This window comes from Neovison vison, chromosome 4 (assembly GCF_020171115.1).
Source record: "Neovison vison isolate M4711 chromosome 4, ASM_NN_V1, whole genome shotgun sequence".
Taxonomy (NCBI): Eukaryota; Metazoa; Chordata; class Mammalia; order Carnivora; family Mustelidae; genus Neogale; species Neogale vison.
The window spans coordinates 8,871,420-8,889,768 of NC_058094.1; the positions used below are offsets into that span (position 1 = coordinate 8,871,420).

General features: G+C 51.9%; 1 protein-coding gene across 1 annotated transcript in view; it reads right to left on the bottom strand.

Moving 5' to 3' along the window:
- Positions 1 to 18,349, bottom strand: part of TG (thyroglobulin) — a 244,302-nt gene that overhangs the window by 9,010 nt on the left and 216,943 nt on the right. The window contains exons 44-45 of the mRNA XM_044244917.1: positions 10,862 to 11,043; positions 9,052 to 9,159 (exon numbers count right to left, since the gene is read on the bottom strand). Of these exons, the coding sequence (XP_044100852.1) occupies positions 9,052 to 9,159; positions 10,862 to 11,043 (290 nt within the window). The remainder of the gene's footprint in view (positions 1 to 9,051; positions 9,160 to 10,861; positions 11,044 to 18,349) is intronic.

Below are 18,349 nucleotides of genomic sequence, written 5' to 3' on the forward strand. Positions count from 1 at the left end.
ACTGACGTGGGTTGAAGACCCTCGTGCTGTGGAGAGGCTCCCTGCTCCAGAGCATCTGACTGACTGATGTGAGGGCCTGTTGTTCCAGAGATTTCTATCCCTGTTGCTCTCCCTGCAGGAGGAAGTTTGTTGACCTCACCCCCATAAAATATACTCCCTCTTATCTCTAGCCGGCATCTCTAAATAACTTCCTCCGACGGAAATCAGGAACAAGGAGGAATGGAAATCCTTCTGCTTCCCAGGCTTTTTTTTTTTTTTTTTTTTGAGGGGTTGAGGCAGTGTTCACTAACATACAAATAGAAATCTGTGACTGTGCTTCTCTTTGAGCAAATCTAATGTGGGGAAATTCAGATTCTGCCTATGAATTATCAGGAGGCAATCATACGCTTTACAAGTGGCTTTTGTTTTACAAAAAGATTCACTATGCAACCCTTTAAAAACTTAGCCCCCTGGGGCGCCTGGGTGGCTCAGTGGGTTAAAGCCTCTGCCTTTGGCTCAGGTCATGATCTCAGGGTCCTGAAATCAAGCCCCACATCGGGCTCTCTGCTCAGTGGGGAGCCTGCTCCCCCCCCCAACCCCCCCCCCCGCCTGCCTCTCTGCCTACTTGTGAGCTCTCTGTCAAATAAATAAATAAAATCTTTAAAAACAAAACAAAACAAAAACAACAACAACAAAAAACTAGCTCCCCGATTTACTTTAAATGATACAATTCCATCCTCGGCCCCAAATGAAATACCTGCATATTTTCACAGTCCTGAAAGCCCAGCGAAGTTGGGTGGTACACACAGGTGAAGTCTCGGGGGACCTGGTGCATTAACTTAAACATTTTATTTGTTTTAATTTTTTTAAAAGTAAGCTCTACAACTAACACAGGGCTCAAAGTCACGATCCCAAGATCAAGAGCCCATACTTTACGGATTGAGGTGGCCAGACACCCCGTCACCTGGACATTTTATTCCCCACATAAAGCATAATGACCACTGCTCTGCAAAGGCTGAATTTTCCTGGCCTGGTGCATCCGTTCCCACCAGCAAGATACGTGTTTACCAAGAGCCAGCTGTGTTTGTCTCAGACCCATTGATGTCAGCTGTATCTGTCACTGTAATTATAGAACTTAATTAAATTAATTAAATAGCACTTGGATACCCCACTTTCCAGAAATCAAAGCTGGGAATCATAGGCCCTGCGTTATGTTCATGGTTTTGCAAGAATCTCAAAGGGAGCACTTTCTCTTTCCTTTTTAAAAAATTAATTATTTTTATTAACATATAATGTATTATTTGCCCCAGGGGTACAGGTCTGTGAATTGTCAGGCTTACACACTTCACAGCACTCACCATAGCACATCCCCCCCGCCAAAGGGAGCACTTTATGACCATAGGCTCTGACCCTGCACTGGCAGACTCAAAGATGAATGCATGTTTCAGTGCACACAGAAACGATAACATGTTCAAGTTTAATATGTCTACCTCATTCATTTATTGTGAGTTCCCATCTTAACTGACTTTTCTGATGAACCAGCTGATCATCACCCTGGATAACAGGATTTCTAGTTCCCATTCCATTAAGAAACCCACCTGGTTCTCAGTGAGCTGTGATTTGAGTGGGAAAGAAAAGACCCATTCTCTATCACTTGCCTTCTTGAAAATCTCCAATGCCTTTCCATCACACTCAGAAAACATACTATCTCTTTGCCTGTCACCGTTTACAAACTCCTATGTGAACTACAGGACCCTATTTCCCCCCCACATCTCCAACCGCCCTCCCCCTCTTCACCAGACTCCAGCTCCCCGGCTTCCTTCCTTATTCTCATACAGGTCAAGCAGTTTTCTGAACTTCCCCTGCTTACGATGTGTGTTGTGTCCCCTAACATAAGTTAACAGCAAGAAGACAGGCTCTCTCTGTCCGTTGCTAGGATCTGGGGCATAGAAGGCAGCAGGCAAATATTTGTTGAATCCATGTTGGGAAGGACACATGGCACATGTCTTTATCACTAGGTTGGAGTGGTCGGTTTTAGAAAATGACTCACCTCCATCAATGTTGCCAGGCCAGTGGACCCAACTCAAGAATCCAACCACTTAATATTTTCTTTGATTTGCTAATTCCGACAAACTCCAGGAGACAGTCAACTGAAAAGATCATATTTTGAATCTGGAGTGTTAAAGGCTCCTGGAATGCACACACATGTCTAGAATGCAAATGTAGTGGTGTACAAATTGTCTTGAGTCTAGAAGTTATGGCTTTGTTTTCCAGGGTTGGGACAACGTATAAAAAAAGAACATGACTGCCTCTTAAGTCATCTTTTTTTTTTTTTTTCTTCTCAGAGCCTTGTTTTTCCAGAGGTAAAAGTCACCTTAATATTGGACATCTAGAATATGCCAGGTTTTTAACATACATTGACTTGAATCTTCATACTATGAAGTAGATGTAACTATACCCATTTTGTAGGTTGGTAAACTGAGAAAAACCTTGCTCAAATGTAGACAGTTAATAAATGAAAGAGACAGAATTAAACCTCCAGTTGATTTAACTCCGAAGGGGGAGTTCTTCCATTATGCTGAGCTGCTTCTCCCCAAATCAAAGAATTATCTGGCACCCTATATGGATGTGTCATCACAAGAGCCCTGTCCCATGCCCATTCAAAGGGGAGTTAAGACCCATCTCTCTGAACTGTCTTCTGCACTGTTAAAATGTTTGAAGTGGCGGGGGGGTGGGAGGTTGGGGTACCAGGTGGTGGGTATTATAGAGGGCACAGCTTGCATGGAGCACTGGGTGTGGTGAAAAAATAATGAATACTGTTTTTCTGAAAATAAATAAATTGGGAAAAAAAAAAGTATAATGAATATTCCAAGACCAAAAAAAAAAAAAAATGTGGGAATGAGCCCTCAGGATTCGGGGATCAAGGACTCTGAAGGAAGGCCCTGATGGCCCCACACAGTTCACATACAACAACCCCCCCTCCCCCACAGCCCCATCGTGAATTTCCATGGGAACTCTGAACTAGCACCAGGGAGCTTACAATGAAGGGCCCCCACAGCTCCTCTTCCAGTGGCTGGCACCCAGAAACTACCTCCTTTGGGGTTATTTTCTTGGGACCTGTCCATCTGCAATGTGGATTCTTCCAGCATTACCCAGGAACAGTGTTGGAGGTCACTCATAGCACGGGCTTTATGAGGGGCAGTTAGCTGGGCAGTCTGCACGCACTCTCATTTAATCCTGACGCACTCCTGCAGTGGTGTTATTATTAGCTCCATCACACAAATGAGGACACAGAAGCTTTGAGAGGTTGTCACCGGCCCAGAGGCACGCATAAGGGGTGCACCTCGGTGGATCTGTCCATGGACAGGCAACGTCAGAGAATAAATCAGTGCCCCCCCCACACACACACACTTGCTGGGACCTGACTCCCAGGAGAGGGCTGGGGGCTGGGTCCCCCAGACCCGGGCTAGCCACAGGGTCTGGGAGTCTTTTGGCCCTGGGCTGCAGAGAACGGGGTGAGGGCTCCTCCCAAGAAGATACAGGGACCAGTGTGTCCTTTGGAAGGGACTGGTTCGAGAGAAGGACTTCAACAAAGAATCCGCAGGATGGTAAAGCAGGGGACTGGCAGGGGAAGAGGGAGTCCTAGCTGCATTCAGGAGGTGGCACGTAGAGACAGAGCATTGAAGCCGGCCTAGAGAGTCCCCTTAGCCTTCAGCTTGGGAGGGGACAGCAGACCACAGCCCTGCCAACATGAACACAGGAGAGCAGCGTGTCAGCCTTCCAGCCAGCTCGGTAACAGAGAACCTGCCATGCTCTGTTCCCACGGTGCATTCATGGTCTGCCTGAATGGGCTCCTGTGGGGTGGGGTCAGGGGCAGTGTCTGTGCAGGGGTCCTGCACTGATCAAGGACAAGTCTGGGAAATGGGCTGCCTCTTCCGTCCAGGTGCTGTCTGTAACAACCCCTGTTTTAGTGGAGTCCACCAGTGGTTCTCGACAGAGCGCGGCTTTGCCCCTCAGGGACACTGGCCATGTCTAGAGACGTGTTTGGTTGTTCCAACGATGGAGGTGCTTTGGTACTGAGTGGCAGAGGCCAGGGGTGCTGCTAAACACCACACATGACATACAGGACAGTCCATCCCGACAATTAGCTGGCCTAAAATGTCAGCAGCAGCAGCGTGAGAGGGGCTGGATTATAGTCAGGAGTGAAAACCCCTCTTCCTGAAACAGAGGGCTAAAGATATTAGCCATGGGCAAAACTGGCCCCAAATCTCCCCAGTGAGCAGAGCTGGGCAAGAGAAAGCTGGTAAGTTTTATCCTCATGTTAGTAGCCTTGGAAACCATAAATTCCACGTGTTTCACACACACACACACACACACACAAGCACACATGCACACACACACACAAGCACACATCCCAGACGCAGCCACTCTCCCTCTAAATCCTTCTAGCTACACTATGGAACAAGAACTGTGACTTTCCCTGTGTGTAAGTGAGGATGCACTGAGGCTCAGAGAGGCTAAGCAACTTGCCCACAGTCACACAGCTAGTGGCAGACACTCAAGCTTGGGGTTGAGGGTACAATCGAAAAAAAACTGGAGTGAGGACAAGTGACAGGGTTTGGGTCTAGACTGCCGGCGACTGGCTCCTCACCTTGGCCTTAAATGAAGGAGTCAGATGAAATCAATTTCCATAGTCTGTTTCTTTGAATCTAAATCTTTTTTTTTTAAAAGATTTTATTTATTTATTTGACAGAGAGAGATCACAAATAGGCAGAGAGGCAGGCAGAGAGAGAGAGAGAGAGAGAGAGGGAGGAAGCAGGCTCCCTGCCAAGCAGAGAGCCCAACGCGGGACTCGATCCCGGGACACTGAGATCATGACCTGAGCTGAAGGCAGCGGCTTAACCCACTGAGCCACCCAGGTGCCCCGCTTTGAATCTAAATCTTAAAGAGGAAGCTTCTTTTCCCACTGTAGACTTTAGTTTCTTTGTCCCCTCCCCCAGCCACGGCACCCGTTCCTCCCTCACGGAGGTTGGTCCTCAAGTTCAGGGATGAAAATCTCATCCATAATCCAGGAGCCATTACAGAACCACGCCATGCGGTGATCAATTAACAGGAGTCTTAAGAAAGTGGTAATGTATTACATTTTGTACCCTGGCTATGCCAGGAAAGCTAATCTATGCTCACAGAAATGGAGGTACCAGACAGATGGCTGAAAGCGTACGGCAGGCACATATAGTTTAAGTCTGTAGGTTTGAGCCAGAAATAAATGAGAGGTGTGAGAGCTCCAGGGCAGAGTGAGAGAGATGTCTTTTCAGGCAAAAAGGATACACTTGCCAGCAATTAAACGGGCTAGCTTCCGTGATTCATTCATTGATTTCAGCATCTACTACCCGGATGGCCCCGCTCCGTGACGGCGGTCGGGGAGAGGACACAGACACGGAAGGTTGTCCAGAACGTGCTTTGGATACCTTCTGCCTCCATACACAGAGCTCCCCTAGCAACAGCTCGGCCTGAGAACGGCATGGGTGCCTCTGAGGGTCTCTGCCCTCCCAAATGGTAGAATGTGACAGCTGGATGTCACTTATGGGGGACTGAGCTCTCTAACCTCCAAAAACTCGATGCTCTCCTCGGAGCTCAGGCTCCAAGGTATAGAGAACGTTGCTCTCCTCCTGCCCAGGGTGAGAACACCACACAGAGCAGAGAGGCATCCGTGCTCCTGACCTTTTTCCACCTCCTTGTTCCCATTGCGCAGATGGCAAAACCGAGCCCCAAGGAGCCGATGAACCACAGCAGAAAGAATTCATTCTTCACCTTCAAATGAGGCAGTTGGATTGGCGTCAGCGTGACTTCCTGAAACCCTCCTCCTTCGCCAGGAGGGTCCCTAGGCCCTGAGGCACAGCAGCTGTGAGGAGCCAGGAGGCACTTGTGTGCAGGTCTGGCTCCTGAGTGTGGCTTCCTTTCAGGGGGCGGTTCCCTAGAACAGCACAGTGGAGCCTGGTCTGGGGAGCCCCCGAGGGGCAGGGAATGCTCTTGAACGACAGGGAATCCCAAGCTGGGCGTGAGAAAATGAGGATGTGGTCCGGAGTGCGCTGGAGAGTCCACCTCCGTGGACCACTTCATGTCTAGGTCTGAGACACACCCCTTGGGGCTCTCCCCACTCAGGAGCCTGGCCTGCGAGGCTGTTACTTTAGAGAGAAGGTGGTGCTCTGGCTTAAATTGTGTCCCCTTCGAAAGGTGTCCCGGAGCCCTTACCGTGGGACCTCAGACTATGGCCTGCTTTCAAACCGGGGTCTTTTCAGAGGTACTAAGTCAAAATGAGGACACAGGGTGGGCCTCAACCCAATATGACTAGTGTTGTGATGAAAAGGGGGAAATTTGGACCCAGACAGGCAGAAGGAAGGTGGTCATCTACAAGCCGAGAAATGCCTAGGAGAAATGCCAGAAGCTAGGAGAATGGCCTGGAATAGATCCTTCCGGAGGGAGCACCCTCATGACGCCTTGATTTTAGACTTCCAGGCCCTGGAACTGCGGGACGATCCATTCCCGTTGTTATAAACGGCCTGTGTGCGGGACATGGCTAAGGCAGCCCCAGGAAAGCACAGGGTAGGACAAAAGCATTATCGATTCTGTGTGGAATCACATGGATCCTTCCGTCTTGTTCCGCTTTGGCCGTTCTGGTCCTCAGGGAGCAGAGGCCTCTCTGGGGTTGCCACTGACTGTCCTGGAAGCCAATGGCATATGCACACGTTTTAAGGCTTTTGATAAGACTCGCCTCGAGAACACCAGACCGCGTGTTGTAATCTGTGCCTGAATAGGGAGGAAGGCAGAGAACAAGACTTGGTCTGGGTCTCGGATCCTGGGGGCCCTGGCATTTGGGAGGCACAGCTGAGGCATATTTTGCAAACTTCCCACGCTGGGCCCCCAGCCATGGCTGGTCCCTGGGGGACGAAGGCTCCTTTCAATCCCCACCCAAACCGCCGCTCTCGTCATCTCTCCAAATGCCTTCTTAGTAGAACCTGCACTTGCCATTTCTTTCCTCTCCTACAACGTGGGGGCGGTTGGGATTATAAACAGTCTGCTTAGAACCGCACAGTTTAGCGGGAGGAGCGTTCAGGGGCTCCGAGAAGGTGTAAGCTCGTCACGGCTCGACGCCAAACTGTGGCTGGTCCTTGCAGGAAATCCCACGGGACTCCGTGAACCTCAGACTCTTCATCTGTAAAGTAGCAGCGACCATTTCCACGCTGCCAGCCTCACTAGGATTCTGGATGTTTCTGTGAAGTGTTCAACAAGCCGACTAATCGATCGGGGGACACGGGGAGTAGTGGGTGCCCAGGGAAACGAGAGCGTCGTGAGGACTGCGTTAGTTCCCCAGGACTGTTGTCACAAACTACCATGAACTTGGTGGCTTAAAACAACAGATATTTCTGGCTCACCGTTCTGGGAGCCAGAAGCCCCAAATTGGTGTCACGAAGCCAAAATCAAGGTGTCCACAGAGCCACGCTCCCTCTCCCTCTGGGGGCCCTAGGAGAGAAGCCAGTTCCGGTCCCGGGAGCTCTTGTGGATTCTCGCCTGGAACCTTGTGGGACTGGGGCCTTTGTTTGGCTGCTGCTTCTCAGCTCCTGGGTGCCCCACTCCAATTTCTGCCTCCCTGGTCACATTGCCTCCTCCAATTCTATGCACCTTCCCCAGCCTCTCTGGTCAAAACACTCATGCTTGCATCTGGAGCCCCCAGGATAATGCAGGGTAATTTTCCCAGGTCAAAAATTTAACCTAATCACATCTGCAAAGCCCCCTTTCCTCATAAGGTTGGGGCCTGGGATCTTTCGGTGGCCACATTCAGCCCATACGGGGATGTTGCCAATTATAACGAGAAGTTAGGTGTGTTTTTAAGAGTTCCCTTGACGTCACTGCAAAGAAACACAGGTGAAAGCATAATTTCTGTCCCAGATTATTAATGCCAAGCCTGCAAGGGGAAACCATTGAGCAGATGAGGATACCGAGGGTCAGAGAGGCAAAGGAGCCTGCCCACCTTTGCAGAGCTGGCTGGCAGTGGGGCTGGATCTCCCGCTATAAAGCTGGCATTCTTACACCCCATTTCCCTGACCCCTGACCCTCTGTTATCTGAGAACGCTTGACCCAGAGGGCTGACCCTGAGGCTTGCAGGACATGAGCTCTTCCCCAGGAATTTCCAGCATGAATGGCTCATCTGATGCGACTTATGGCAAGCCTACTGGATTTCGGGGACTGCTGGCCCAGCTAGGAAGGGGCCTGGGTTTTCTGACGTGGGTGAATGGCTCAGGACAGCAAGGTCATGATGAGGTAGAACACGTGACCCCACAGTCCTCCTCCAACGCCCTGGGCATCCATGGCAGTGGTCTCCAACGCGCAGACCTCAGGTGTGTCCTCTGCCCCCCAGCCTCTCTGCTCTGACTGTCCTTTAATTTTTCAATCTTGCCCTTGGCTTCTGGAACACGCAGGACTACACTCTGTACCTGTTGCTGGACCCTTTGCTTCTCATGGGCTTTCTTTCACTTACTTATTATTTCTTGTTTCCATTGTGATTATGCTTTTGCACCTGAGATTTTTATTATAAAGCATATTGAATGCATTTTAGAAGTAGGTTATAGAGATTAGACGTAAAGAGAACGTTCCTTTTGTTGTAAAAACGCACAAACACACACATACACACAACAGCCTTTTATACTTTGGAAAGCCATTTCCTCAGTGAAGCTAAGTGCTCAGGGTTTAGCAGCATAAATATGTAGGATTAATAAAGAAGCCTCCTCCCCCAAGCCAGGTCAATCCATTAAGAGCTAACATTGGACTTCCAAGGTGCCTCCTCTATTTTGCTGTTTGGCTCGCCCTTCCGAACAATACTGTGAGAGAATGTAGAGATTACTATTATACCCATTTTTCAGACACGAAATAACAAGTCCGATGTCACAGAGCCAGGACTTGAACCTCAGTCCTGCCATCTCTCCTTGGCTTCCCTGAAGGTCACAGAATCGACACGGAGCCCTGCCTGACCCCCTTCACTTGCCAGTGCCCGCTGTGGCCACGCGGCCACCTTACCTGCTGTGGCCATAGCTTTCAGGAGCATGGTACATGAAGACATTTCCCTGGGCCCTCCTCGCCCAGTGGCTGGCCATGTCGATTACGGGACAGGTGATAAAGTAGTCCCTGGTCAAATGGGAACAGAGGAGGGAATTTAGTTACACATCATTCTATGGACAACTGTGACGGGGAGAGGCTTCCCCAGGCCAGGGTCCCCTAGATCACCAGGTGCCTCCGCATGGGGCCTGCAGACAACACGTCCTGTCCTTGCACTGCCTACTGTGCCTCTCGCCACAGCTGGCTCCACGGCTGGTGCAGGGTCCCGCCTGGTGTAGGCCAGCAAGGTCACCCAAGGTTATACAAGGAACCCGTGGGGCAAGCATCTTGCTGGTACATCATTTTTAGAGACTCGGGAACAAAACACTCCAGAGTGAAATTAATACAACATACAAAATGACTGCACATTTGGAAAGAAGGCAGAAGAAATATCCTCAAAGATATATGATGCCTTTAGACCAGTGGCTCTCAGCTGGGGACACTCCCCCCGGCCAGGGGACATCTGACAATGTTTGGGGGACATTTCTGGCTGTCACAGCTGTAGATGAAAGTTTTTTCACTGGCATCTAGCAGGCAGGGGCTGGGAAGGCTCCTGAACATCTTACAAAGTCTGGGACGGACCCCTATGCAAGGAATTATCCACCTGCAATGTCACAGCGAGGAAGCTGAGAACCCTGTTCTAGATTCCTAAGCCTTCACATTCGTTCCCTCTCTGGGGTGATGGGAACACGTTCCAGAAGGACCAGCTTGCAACAGTGGGTCGTGCGTGGGCTGGTGCTCAGGCTGTGTGTCTAAGAGGCACCAGGCCCGGTCAGAATAAGACAGACCTCAGGCGGCTTGGAACCCACGAGGTTCTGAATCTCAGTCAGCAGTTTCTGAATCTCCTTGACCTTCCCTCTCCTCATCTGAGAAATGGGGCCCATGGGACCCACGCTACAGGGATTTTGTAAAAACCGAGGCTGGTGAGAGCCATGAAAGTCTCTCAGTACAGAAGGTCTGTCTGCCTGTTTTCTGGCTGTGGGGTAGGGGTAGGGCCAGCCATGGGGGTCTGGCAGGGCACACGAGGCAGCGATGCTCTCTCTCATGAAGAAGGGGATGGTGAGCCGGCCCGGGCTGGAATCAGACCTGCAGGAAAGGGTCCCACCCTGGCAGCCAGGTGGAGGGGTGCTGCCAAGGAGAGGCAGGGAGGCCACTGCCTGAGCTTGGCGGGAGGCAATGAGGGCCTGAGCCAAGAGGGAACTGGACTCCGCCTCCTCAGTGAAGCCTTCCTTGGTTACCTGCCCTCTCTCTCACTTCAGTTCCCCCCCTTCACCCCCGCCGGGCACAGATGTCTTCCAAGCCCGTTAAAGTCAAAGTTGGGGCAAGAATGTAGGTTTCTGAATTTCAGCCCCAAGTTTTCTCACCATCTCTCATCTGAGCCAGGTGCGGGATTGGGTGATGAGCCTCGTAGCATCTAGAACTTGGATGTCTGCGAGCTCTTAGGGTCCAGTCTGGGGCTGGGCCTCTAGAAATAGCTGTTGGCTGCATGGCTGGAAACAGGTCTCCAGTGGAGGCAAAATTAAAGCCTTTCTGGTCACCAAGATCCCAGAGGGAGGGACCACGTTTTATTCTGAGCTAGTGACGCTGGGATTGGAAACCACAGACTCCCGGTGGGGACACCACACCGGGCAGGGGGTCTCGACACCCTTCAGGCCGTCCCTTCCCAGCACACGGCAGGCGCATCCGTGACCCCAGCCGTGGGGCAGCGGGAGCCCGCCCCCTCCCTGCTCACCGGGTGGCGTTCTCCAGGGCCCGGGAGAAGGAGGCGTAGTCATCCGTGGAATGTTCCAGAGAGTAGTACCATGTGGCCGCCGCCCGGACGCCGGCGTCCGCGTCCTCACCGCCCAGCGAATTCTGCAGCGCCTGGTAAAAGGCTGTTTTGCTACTGGTCCGGCCTTGACTTTCCTCAAATTGCTTTAAAAGAAGACATGGGAATACCCAGTCAGCTTCTGAAGGGCTGGAGTCAGTCTCCCTCGGACCCTTGCTCTAGAAGTCTCTCCCTGGGAATCCGGGGGACGTGGTGGTCACACAGGGACGCTGGAGCCAGGCTACCCGGGTTCAAATCCCTGCTCCACCTGTCCTACCTGTGTGACCTTTACCACGTGGCGGGGCTCTCCGTGCCTGCCTCTCCCTGCCTGAAAACAGACGCTACACCCTCCGCGTGGGGTCACAGGACCAAAAGGGCTAACACACGCCGGGTACTTGAAGTGGTGCCCGGTACTCAGTAAGTGGTCAGTAAACACAGGCCGTTACGGCCAGGTGGTGCAGGTCACCCCGTGCTTGATCCCTTAGCTCCTTCAGCCGGCCAGGCATCTGGTTTCCTCGGGAGGGCGAACTCCAGTTTCATCCACCGACACGAGCCATCGCCAGGTGATTGCTTCCTGCGCATGGTCACCGTGATGCGCCACCACGGCCAGCTGCGCGCCGGGCTGGGGAAGGAGCCGGGCACAGGCTGGTGGAGCTCCCTGCTCTCACGAGGCCTCGGGTTTTGGAGGGCAGAGGTGGGAAGGAAGCAAATAACTGTACAGTTTCCCAGGATACCCGTGCTACAAAGAGCAGGCCGACAGAAATAGGGTGGGGGCTAGTTTTCCTGGAGTGGTTAGGGAATGCTTTCGGTTCTCCGGGGATGTGTGTCCACATGGCGCTAGCTAGCTTGCTTGCTTTCCCTCTCTCTCTCTTCCCTCCCTCCTCCCCCCCTTCTTCCCTCCTCCCTCTGTTCCTCCCTTTCTCCTTCCTTGTCCCAACATTCCTGCTCTCTGCACTGGGGCAATCTTGGGGAACCATCTGCCTCCCCCAGGACTCAGTTTCCTCATTTCTGAAGACAAGAGGCAGCAGAGAGTAAGACATGCAGCTCTCAAGTGTGAGGCCCTGGCCCCAGGGCACTTGCTCGGTCTATCACGGGTGTTTACCTATTTCTAGGCTCTTATGCCAACAGCATGACATGCTTATCAAGACATCCTGCCCTGTTTAAATTGTTTTTCTAAACCTTTCCAAACACACAGGACGTGCGATTAGAATTCGAGGTGTGGGTATGATCAGGAAGCAACCTTTCCCGCCTGAGACATTCTTTCAGCCGACGCGGGTGAGCTCACGTAGCAGAGGCCAGACCAGTTGACAGAGTATTTAGTCCAGCCGTGTGCTTGGGCTCAGGAGAGGCTAAGGGGAGCGGAGGATCATTTAAATTCTATCTGTAACGTGTGTTTCTTGGAAAAAGATCTGAAGCAACTATGGCAAAATACTAGTATCTGCTAAAAACGAAGAGTGAATACAATAACCGTCATTCTATCGATGACCACCAAGTACTGATGACCGTGATCTACAGTCAGAAAGACAGTTTATAGCTCAGAACCCAGGCGTGTGCCCACAGAGGCCTGGAACAATGTTCGGGTGAAGGACATTCATGCTCGTGGCCCTTCCCATGTCCGCCAGAACCGAGTGTTTCTATGCGAGTTCCTGTTCGAGTCTGAGCTGTTCAGAATGCATTGGCTGACTTCACAACCTACTAGTAGTTCAGGGGGAAAACTGCATTATATTATTTGCTGTCCTTTCCTGAGGGTTCAGAATATTTTATAACAGAAATAAGAGAAATCGTACACGTATCTCCAATTATTACCAAACATTGACCATGCCTGTTTTACTGAAGTATCAAAATCACACGTGGATTGGGAAACCGGATTGAATCAGTGCCAAATTCCAACGCCATGTACATCGAAAGAGCTGAGCACAGTTCCGGGCACATGGGCAATAGAGGTGAGGACTACCGGGCCAGGGCGGGGGAGCCCGGCACACACTCGCAATGCCATGCTCCGTCCCCAGATGCTGTTGGTGTCTGCTTGTCTACGGCTCCAGAAGGACCATGCGGCAGAAGGGGTACATGGGGTACAGTACGGTGCTAGGCACCTAGTCACAGCCGGTGCTCAGCAAACGTGCCAGGCAGATGATTGGTGGAGACACTGGACTCCAGAGAGAGGATACAGTCCTTGCAAGGGGACGTCAGAGCCAAACCTCTCGGGCTCAGATCCCAGAGCTGGAGGGACCTGGGCTTGGATGCTAGCTTTGCCCTTTATTAGCTGTGTGACCTTGGGCAAGTTACTGAGTCTCCCTGGGCCTTCGTTTCCTCCTCTGTAAAATGGGCACAGGAATATTACCCTCTTCATAAAACTGTCATGAGGCGAGATGACATGACTACCAATTTCTCAGCCCGTGTGTTACCGTTGCCCAATGTTTGTAGACGCAATCTTGTGCCCAGCCCAAAGGGGTCAGGGAAGCCCCTGTCTTAAGGCCTCATCAATGCTGTTCCCATCAGTTGTGGGTCCAAACCCTGGGAACTCCTCTTCCCCATCCCTGCTGCAAAATGATTGGCCCTACGTAAAGGGTAGAGCCCCTACACAAGTTCCTTGGAAACTATTTTCACAATGAGGTGGGTTTTTTTGTTTGTTTGTTTGGTTTTTGTTTTTTGGTTTTTTTCCCCCCTAAGATATTATTTATTTATTTGACAGACAGAGATCACAACTAGGCAGAGAAGCAGACAGGAGGGGGTGGGGAAGCAGGTTCCCTGCTGAGCAGAGAGCCTGATGCAGGGCTCGATCCCAGGACCCTGAGATCACGACCTGAGCCGAAGGCAGCGGCTTTAACCCACTGAGCCACCCAGGAACCCCAATGAGGTGGTTTTTAAGAGTGGCAGGGCCCTGAGCCCAGGCATGGCTAGAAGTTCCTCCACCATAGCTGTAAGCAGTTGCACAGCTAGGGAGCCGGAGGGAAGGCCCGGTTTTGTCTCCCGCGAGACTCTGGCTGCTTTCACATTTCCCAGGGATCTGAGCCCGGCTGAGAGCAGCCGGGGCGCGGCCTCGCTGGCAGGTGGACATTCTGGAGATGGCTGGCGTGTGGTCCCCAGCCGCGGGGAGCACGTGGGAATGCAAAGGGGGCCCAGCAAGAGCCACATCTCTTCATTCTTGGCCGGGTCCAAAGCACAGATGCTGTTGCGAGTTTAATTAGAGAGTCAGCAGGAGGGAAGGGGCCGTCACATGACGCCAAGTACCGACTTCCACAAGCTGTAATTACAGGCGCAATCCGCCGAGGAAGCGGGCTCGCTACAGGCTGGGCTGCGTTAAGGGCCGTCAGGAACCCACAGTTCTCTGTGTGTGCGTGTGTTTAAGCGACCGCCATTAACAGGTCCTACCGAACAGTTCGAGCACATAGGAAACTCTTGAGGCCACGGTCTGGATGCCTCATCGCCTGGTGCACGGAGCACTGGGTCTGTATTTGAGAGATGCAGGTTCGAACCTGGCTCCGGTGTGTGACCTCGGAAGACTCACGGCCGTCCATAAATTTGCTCAGGAAATATTCCTCTCTGTGCCTGGGCTTGACGTTGAAGTCAAGTGAACTCACGATTACTGAGGGGCTGCCACACACGGGTGATGATCCATATTCCTCCTCTCTGTCCTCTAGCCAGCAAATTATTGAAAATAAATGCCCTTATGTTCACTGCAGGGTTGACAGACATGATGGAAAGTGCTTAGCTGGAGGGTCTTTACCTTCCACTCATGATTTCATGCAACAGACATCTACCGAGTGCCCACATTTGCCAGGAGCAAGTGGTGGCGTTTGGGATGCTTCAGGGAACAATATAAGGGAACGATGCAAGTTCAGTTCTCTGACCTTTGGGGACTTCCGGTAGAGCTGGAGAGCCCGACATGGATACATGGCAAATTTTGTAACACAGAACGTTTGGTGGTGATAAGTTTGGTGGTGATAAGGGTGTGACACAGACGAGGCCAGCAGGGCAGGGAAGGGGACTGGGGGTGCTGGTCCGTGAGGGTTGAAACTGCAGAGGGGATCATCAGGGCAGGCCATGGAGGACAGCTGAGCCAAGACGTGGGGAGGTGAGAGTTAGGGTGAGAACAGGCGGGTGAGTAAGGGGGGAGGCCAGTGTGGCCAGTGTGGGACAGAGGAGCCAGAGGTGGGGCAGAGGGAATGGAGGATGAGCAGCTGGCATGGCCCCACCCTGCTTTGCCTCAGGAGGGACCAGGTGAAGGGTCTGTGGGTGTCGCCTGCCAGAGATGGGGGTCCATGTTGGGGAGAGGCAGAACAGCCATCTGCTAGGTGTCCTTGAGTGGTGCCACCTGTTCTGGGGCCCCAGTAAGAAGCCCACTAGCCACTGCTGCCTACTGGTTCCTTCGACCACTCCAATCCCACGATGAGGCTTCAAACCCCAAGGCGATCCTCAGAGCTCCCCCCACACCCACACGGCTGGCCCTCTTATTCTTAGGGAAATGCCCATCTGGAGCCCTCCCCGAATTCCCTCCTTCTTTTTGGACTGAGGGACCCCCTTCTTTCCCCTGAGGCTGAGGCCTCCCTGCCCAGAGCTCTGGGACCCTCCGCGCTTCTTCATTGGCATCACCAGGCAAATCCTCTCTTGTAGGATCCGTGGTGTGCAGCTCTCCGTGAGTCCGCCCCCACCGAGAGCTAAATGCCGACGGGTGTCCCCACCCCTGACAATCTCGTCTGTCTGCCTCACCTTGGCGTTGCCGGCTCTGGGGTGCACACTCAGTAAGCGTGTCCACGCAGCCAACTGGCTCCTGCCCTCTCCCCAGCCACGCACCCTCTCCAGAGTCGCTGATGTTACCCCTTGACCCACCCCAGGCAGCGGTGGCGCTGTCCCCCCTTCCCATCCTGGCACTCTTCCCCCACTCAGCTCGACGATCGTCCTGTCTCCTTTTCCCTAACCGACTCTGCTTCAGGCTCATTTATGGAACCTTCCTGCTGTCTTGTCTCTTTCAAATACCATTCCTTGCCCTTCTCTTGCCCTTCCTTCCAGACAGGCGGAGAGGTGGTACCGTCTCTCCCCTTTGTGTTCATAATGGCTGGTAGGTTGTTGAATTCTAAATCTCCATTCAGCCTCAACCTCGGTCCCACACATCCAAACCTCTGCCGGCTCCTGAGCACCCCTCACGTCCCTCGAACTCAACGCGAGTACAATTTAACTTCGTCGTCTACATGTGCTCTTCCCCAGGTCCAGAACCTTCCTTGGCTGTTTTCCTATCCTCAATTACCAAGCCAGTAGCCAGTCATCCGATTAAAGAGACACTTGCTGACCCCTCCTACTTCCACCTTCCCCAGCATGCTGGTGCACCCCAGTCCTGAGGGTTCCCCCCAGCACGTCTTAACCACCATCCTATCGACTTCCTGCCCTATCCTTGCTGGTGCTTTCGTCGGCTTCTATCCCATCCTGGGGCAGAAACACCGATACCACCTCTGGCAGGTGGGCATTTGGGGAGAAGTGTACACAGAAGGTCCGTGAGTGATTTTTGTTCATTGGTTACTCTTAAAGTTACGCAGAATGGGTATGACATCAGAGGTTTGAGAAGAAGAGACCCAGAGTAGAATCCCCAAAGGAAAAAAAGAGGCATCCTTTCAGAGTTCACCTGATTCCGACAAGCCTGTACGGAGAGATGCATGAATTAATGAATGCCCCCAGAAGTCTCTAGAGCTCTGAGGTGGACAGAAATACTCATTTGCTCACTGAATGAATGTAAATTAAAGGCCCCCGGGGCCAGCAACTGGGAATCCAAAATGAACACGACACGGCTCTTGCCGTGGAACACAGCTGCTCAAGTCCGAGGGGCGACTCATCGGGGAGTAATCTGCCCCCTCGCAAACTGGTTGAGGGCTTGCATCTGAGGCCGCGGATGGCGCGGAGGGCTCCGGAAGCACCGTGGCCATTTCCACACTCCCCAGGCTTTGCGCCTCATCAGTCTTCCCTCCCTTTCACTCTACTGAGGGGGCCTCATCGTCACCCATGTCCCATCAGGCCCACCTCTGCCCTCGGCTCACTCCACCCTCAATGACATCAGACGTTTGACCTCTGCTTCCCTTCAGAAATACTCTTTTCTTGGCTTTTGTGACATCAGATTTTCCTTTTTTTTTTTTTTTTCCCAGATCTGTACCTACAGCTCTGACCTTTCTCCTAAATTCCCACCATGAGTCCCCAACTGCCAATCCAAGGTTTATTCCAAATCCAGTCATTTCTTGCCATTACCATGCCTTCAATTCTTATTTAGCTCATTAGCTTACTCCTTGGACCTTCCAATACAGGGCAATCTGGTCTCTGCTTCCTTTGTTACCTCTCCATAGTCAACTCCATGTTGCCAGAATGCTCTTTTTTCTTTTCTTTTTTTTTTTTTTTAAGATTTTGTTTATTTATTTGACAGAGAGAGATCACAAGTAGGCAGAGAGGCAGGCAGGGAGAGAGGAGGAAGCAGGCTCCCCGCTGAGCAGAGAGCCCGATGTGGGGTTCGATCCCTGAGACGGGTAATAAGACGATGACCTGAGCTGAAGGCAGAGGCTTTAACCCACTGAGCCACCCAGACACCCCCAGAATGCTCTTTTTAAAAAAGATAAATCAGGATAATCACTTCCTAGAGTAAAACATTCTAGTGACTGCGCCCTACAGGTAGAACAGAATCATTCTCCTAATGCTGATGAGACCTCATCTAATGGGTCACCTCCAGTGCATCCCACTTCCTCTGCTCCCCCTCCTCCATTATCCACAGTGTTTCCTAGCCCTCTGGCTTTCTATGTCCCCCAGACAAGCCCTGCCACGGGGCCTTTGCACTAGCTCTTCACCCAGATCTTCCCAGAACTGGCCCTGCCTCATCATTCAGGTCTCAGTCCTCCCTGCCAAGGTGCCTTGGATTCATGTTTCCATTCTCTCCAGCACTTTTCAAGATCTGAAATTTTTAAAAAAGATTTATTTTAAAGAGGGAGTGCTTGTGCATGTTAAGATGGGAGAGAGTGGGGGGGAGGAGCAGAGGGAAAGAGAGAATCTCAAGCTGCCTCTGCACTGAGCACAGAGCCTGATGTGGACCTCGATCCCAGAGCTCTGAGATCATGACCTGAGCTGAAACAAAGAGTCAGACACTTCACCAACTGAGCCACCCTGGCACCCCTCAAGATCTGAAATTCTTAATGTATTTGCTCATACATCACAGTCCGTGTCCTCTCACTGGAACGTGAACTCCACAAGCCAGGAGCCATATCTGTTGGGGTTCCGACCTTCCCCCGACAGCCTAGAGAAGAGCCCCTCAGTAAGTACAGGTTGTGCCTGTGCACAAACCAATGCATGGACCGCTTCTGCCTCTTCCACTTATCACAGATGTCATGGGGCCAACTTCTTCATCCACACAGCAGGCCCAGTGCCAAGCGCCTCCCATAACTTTAG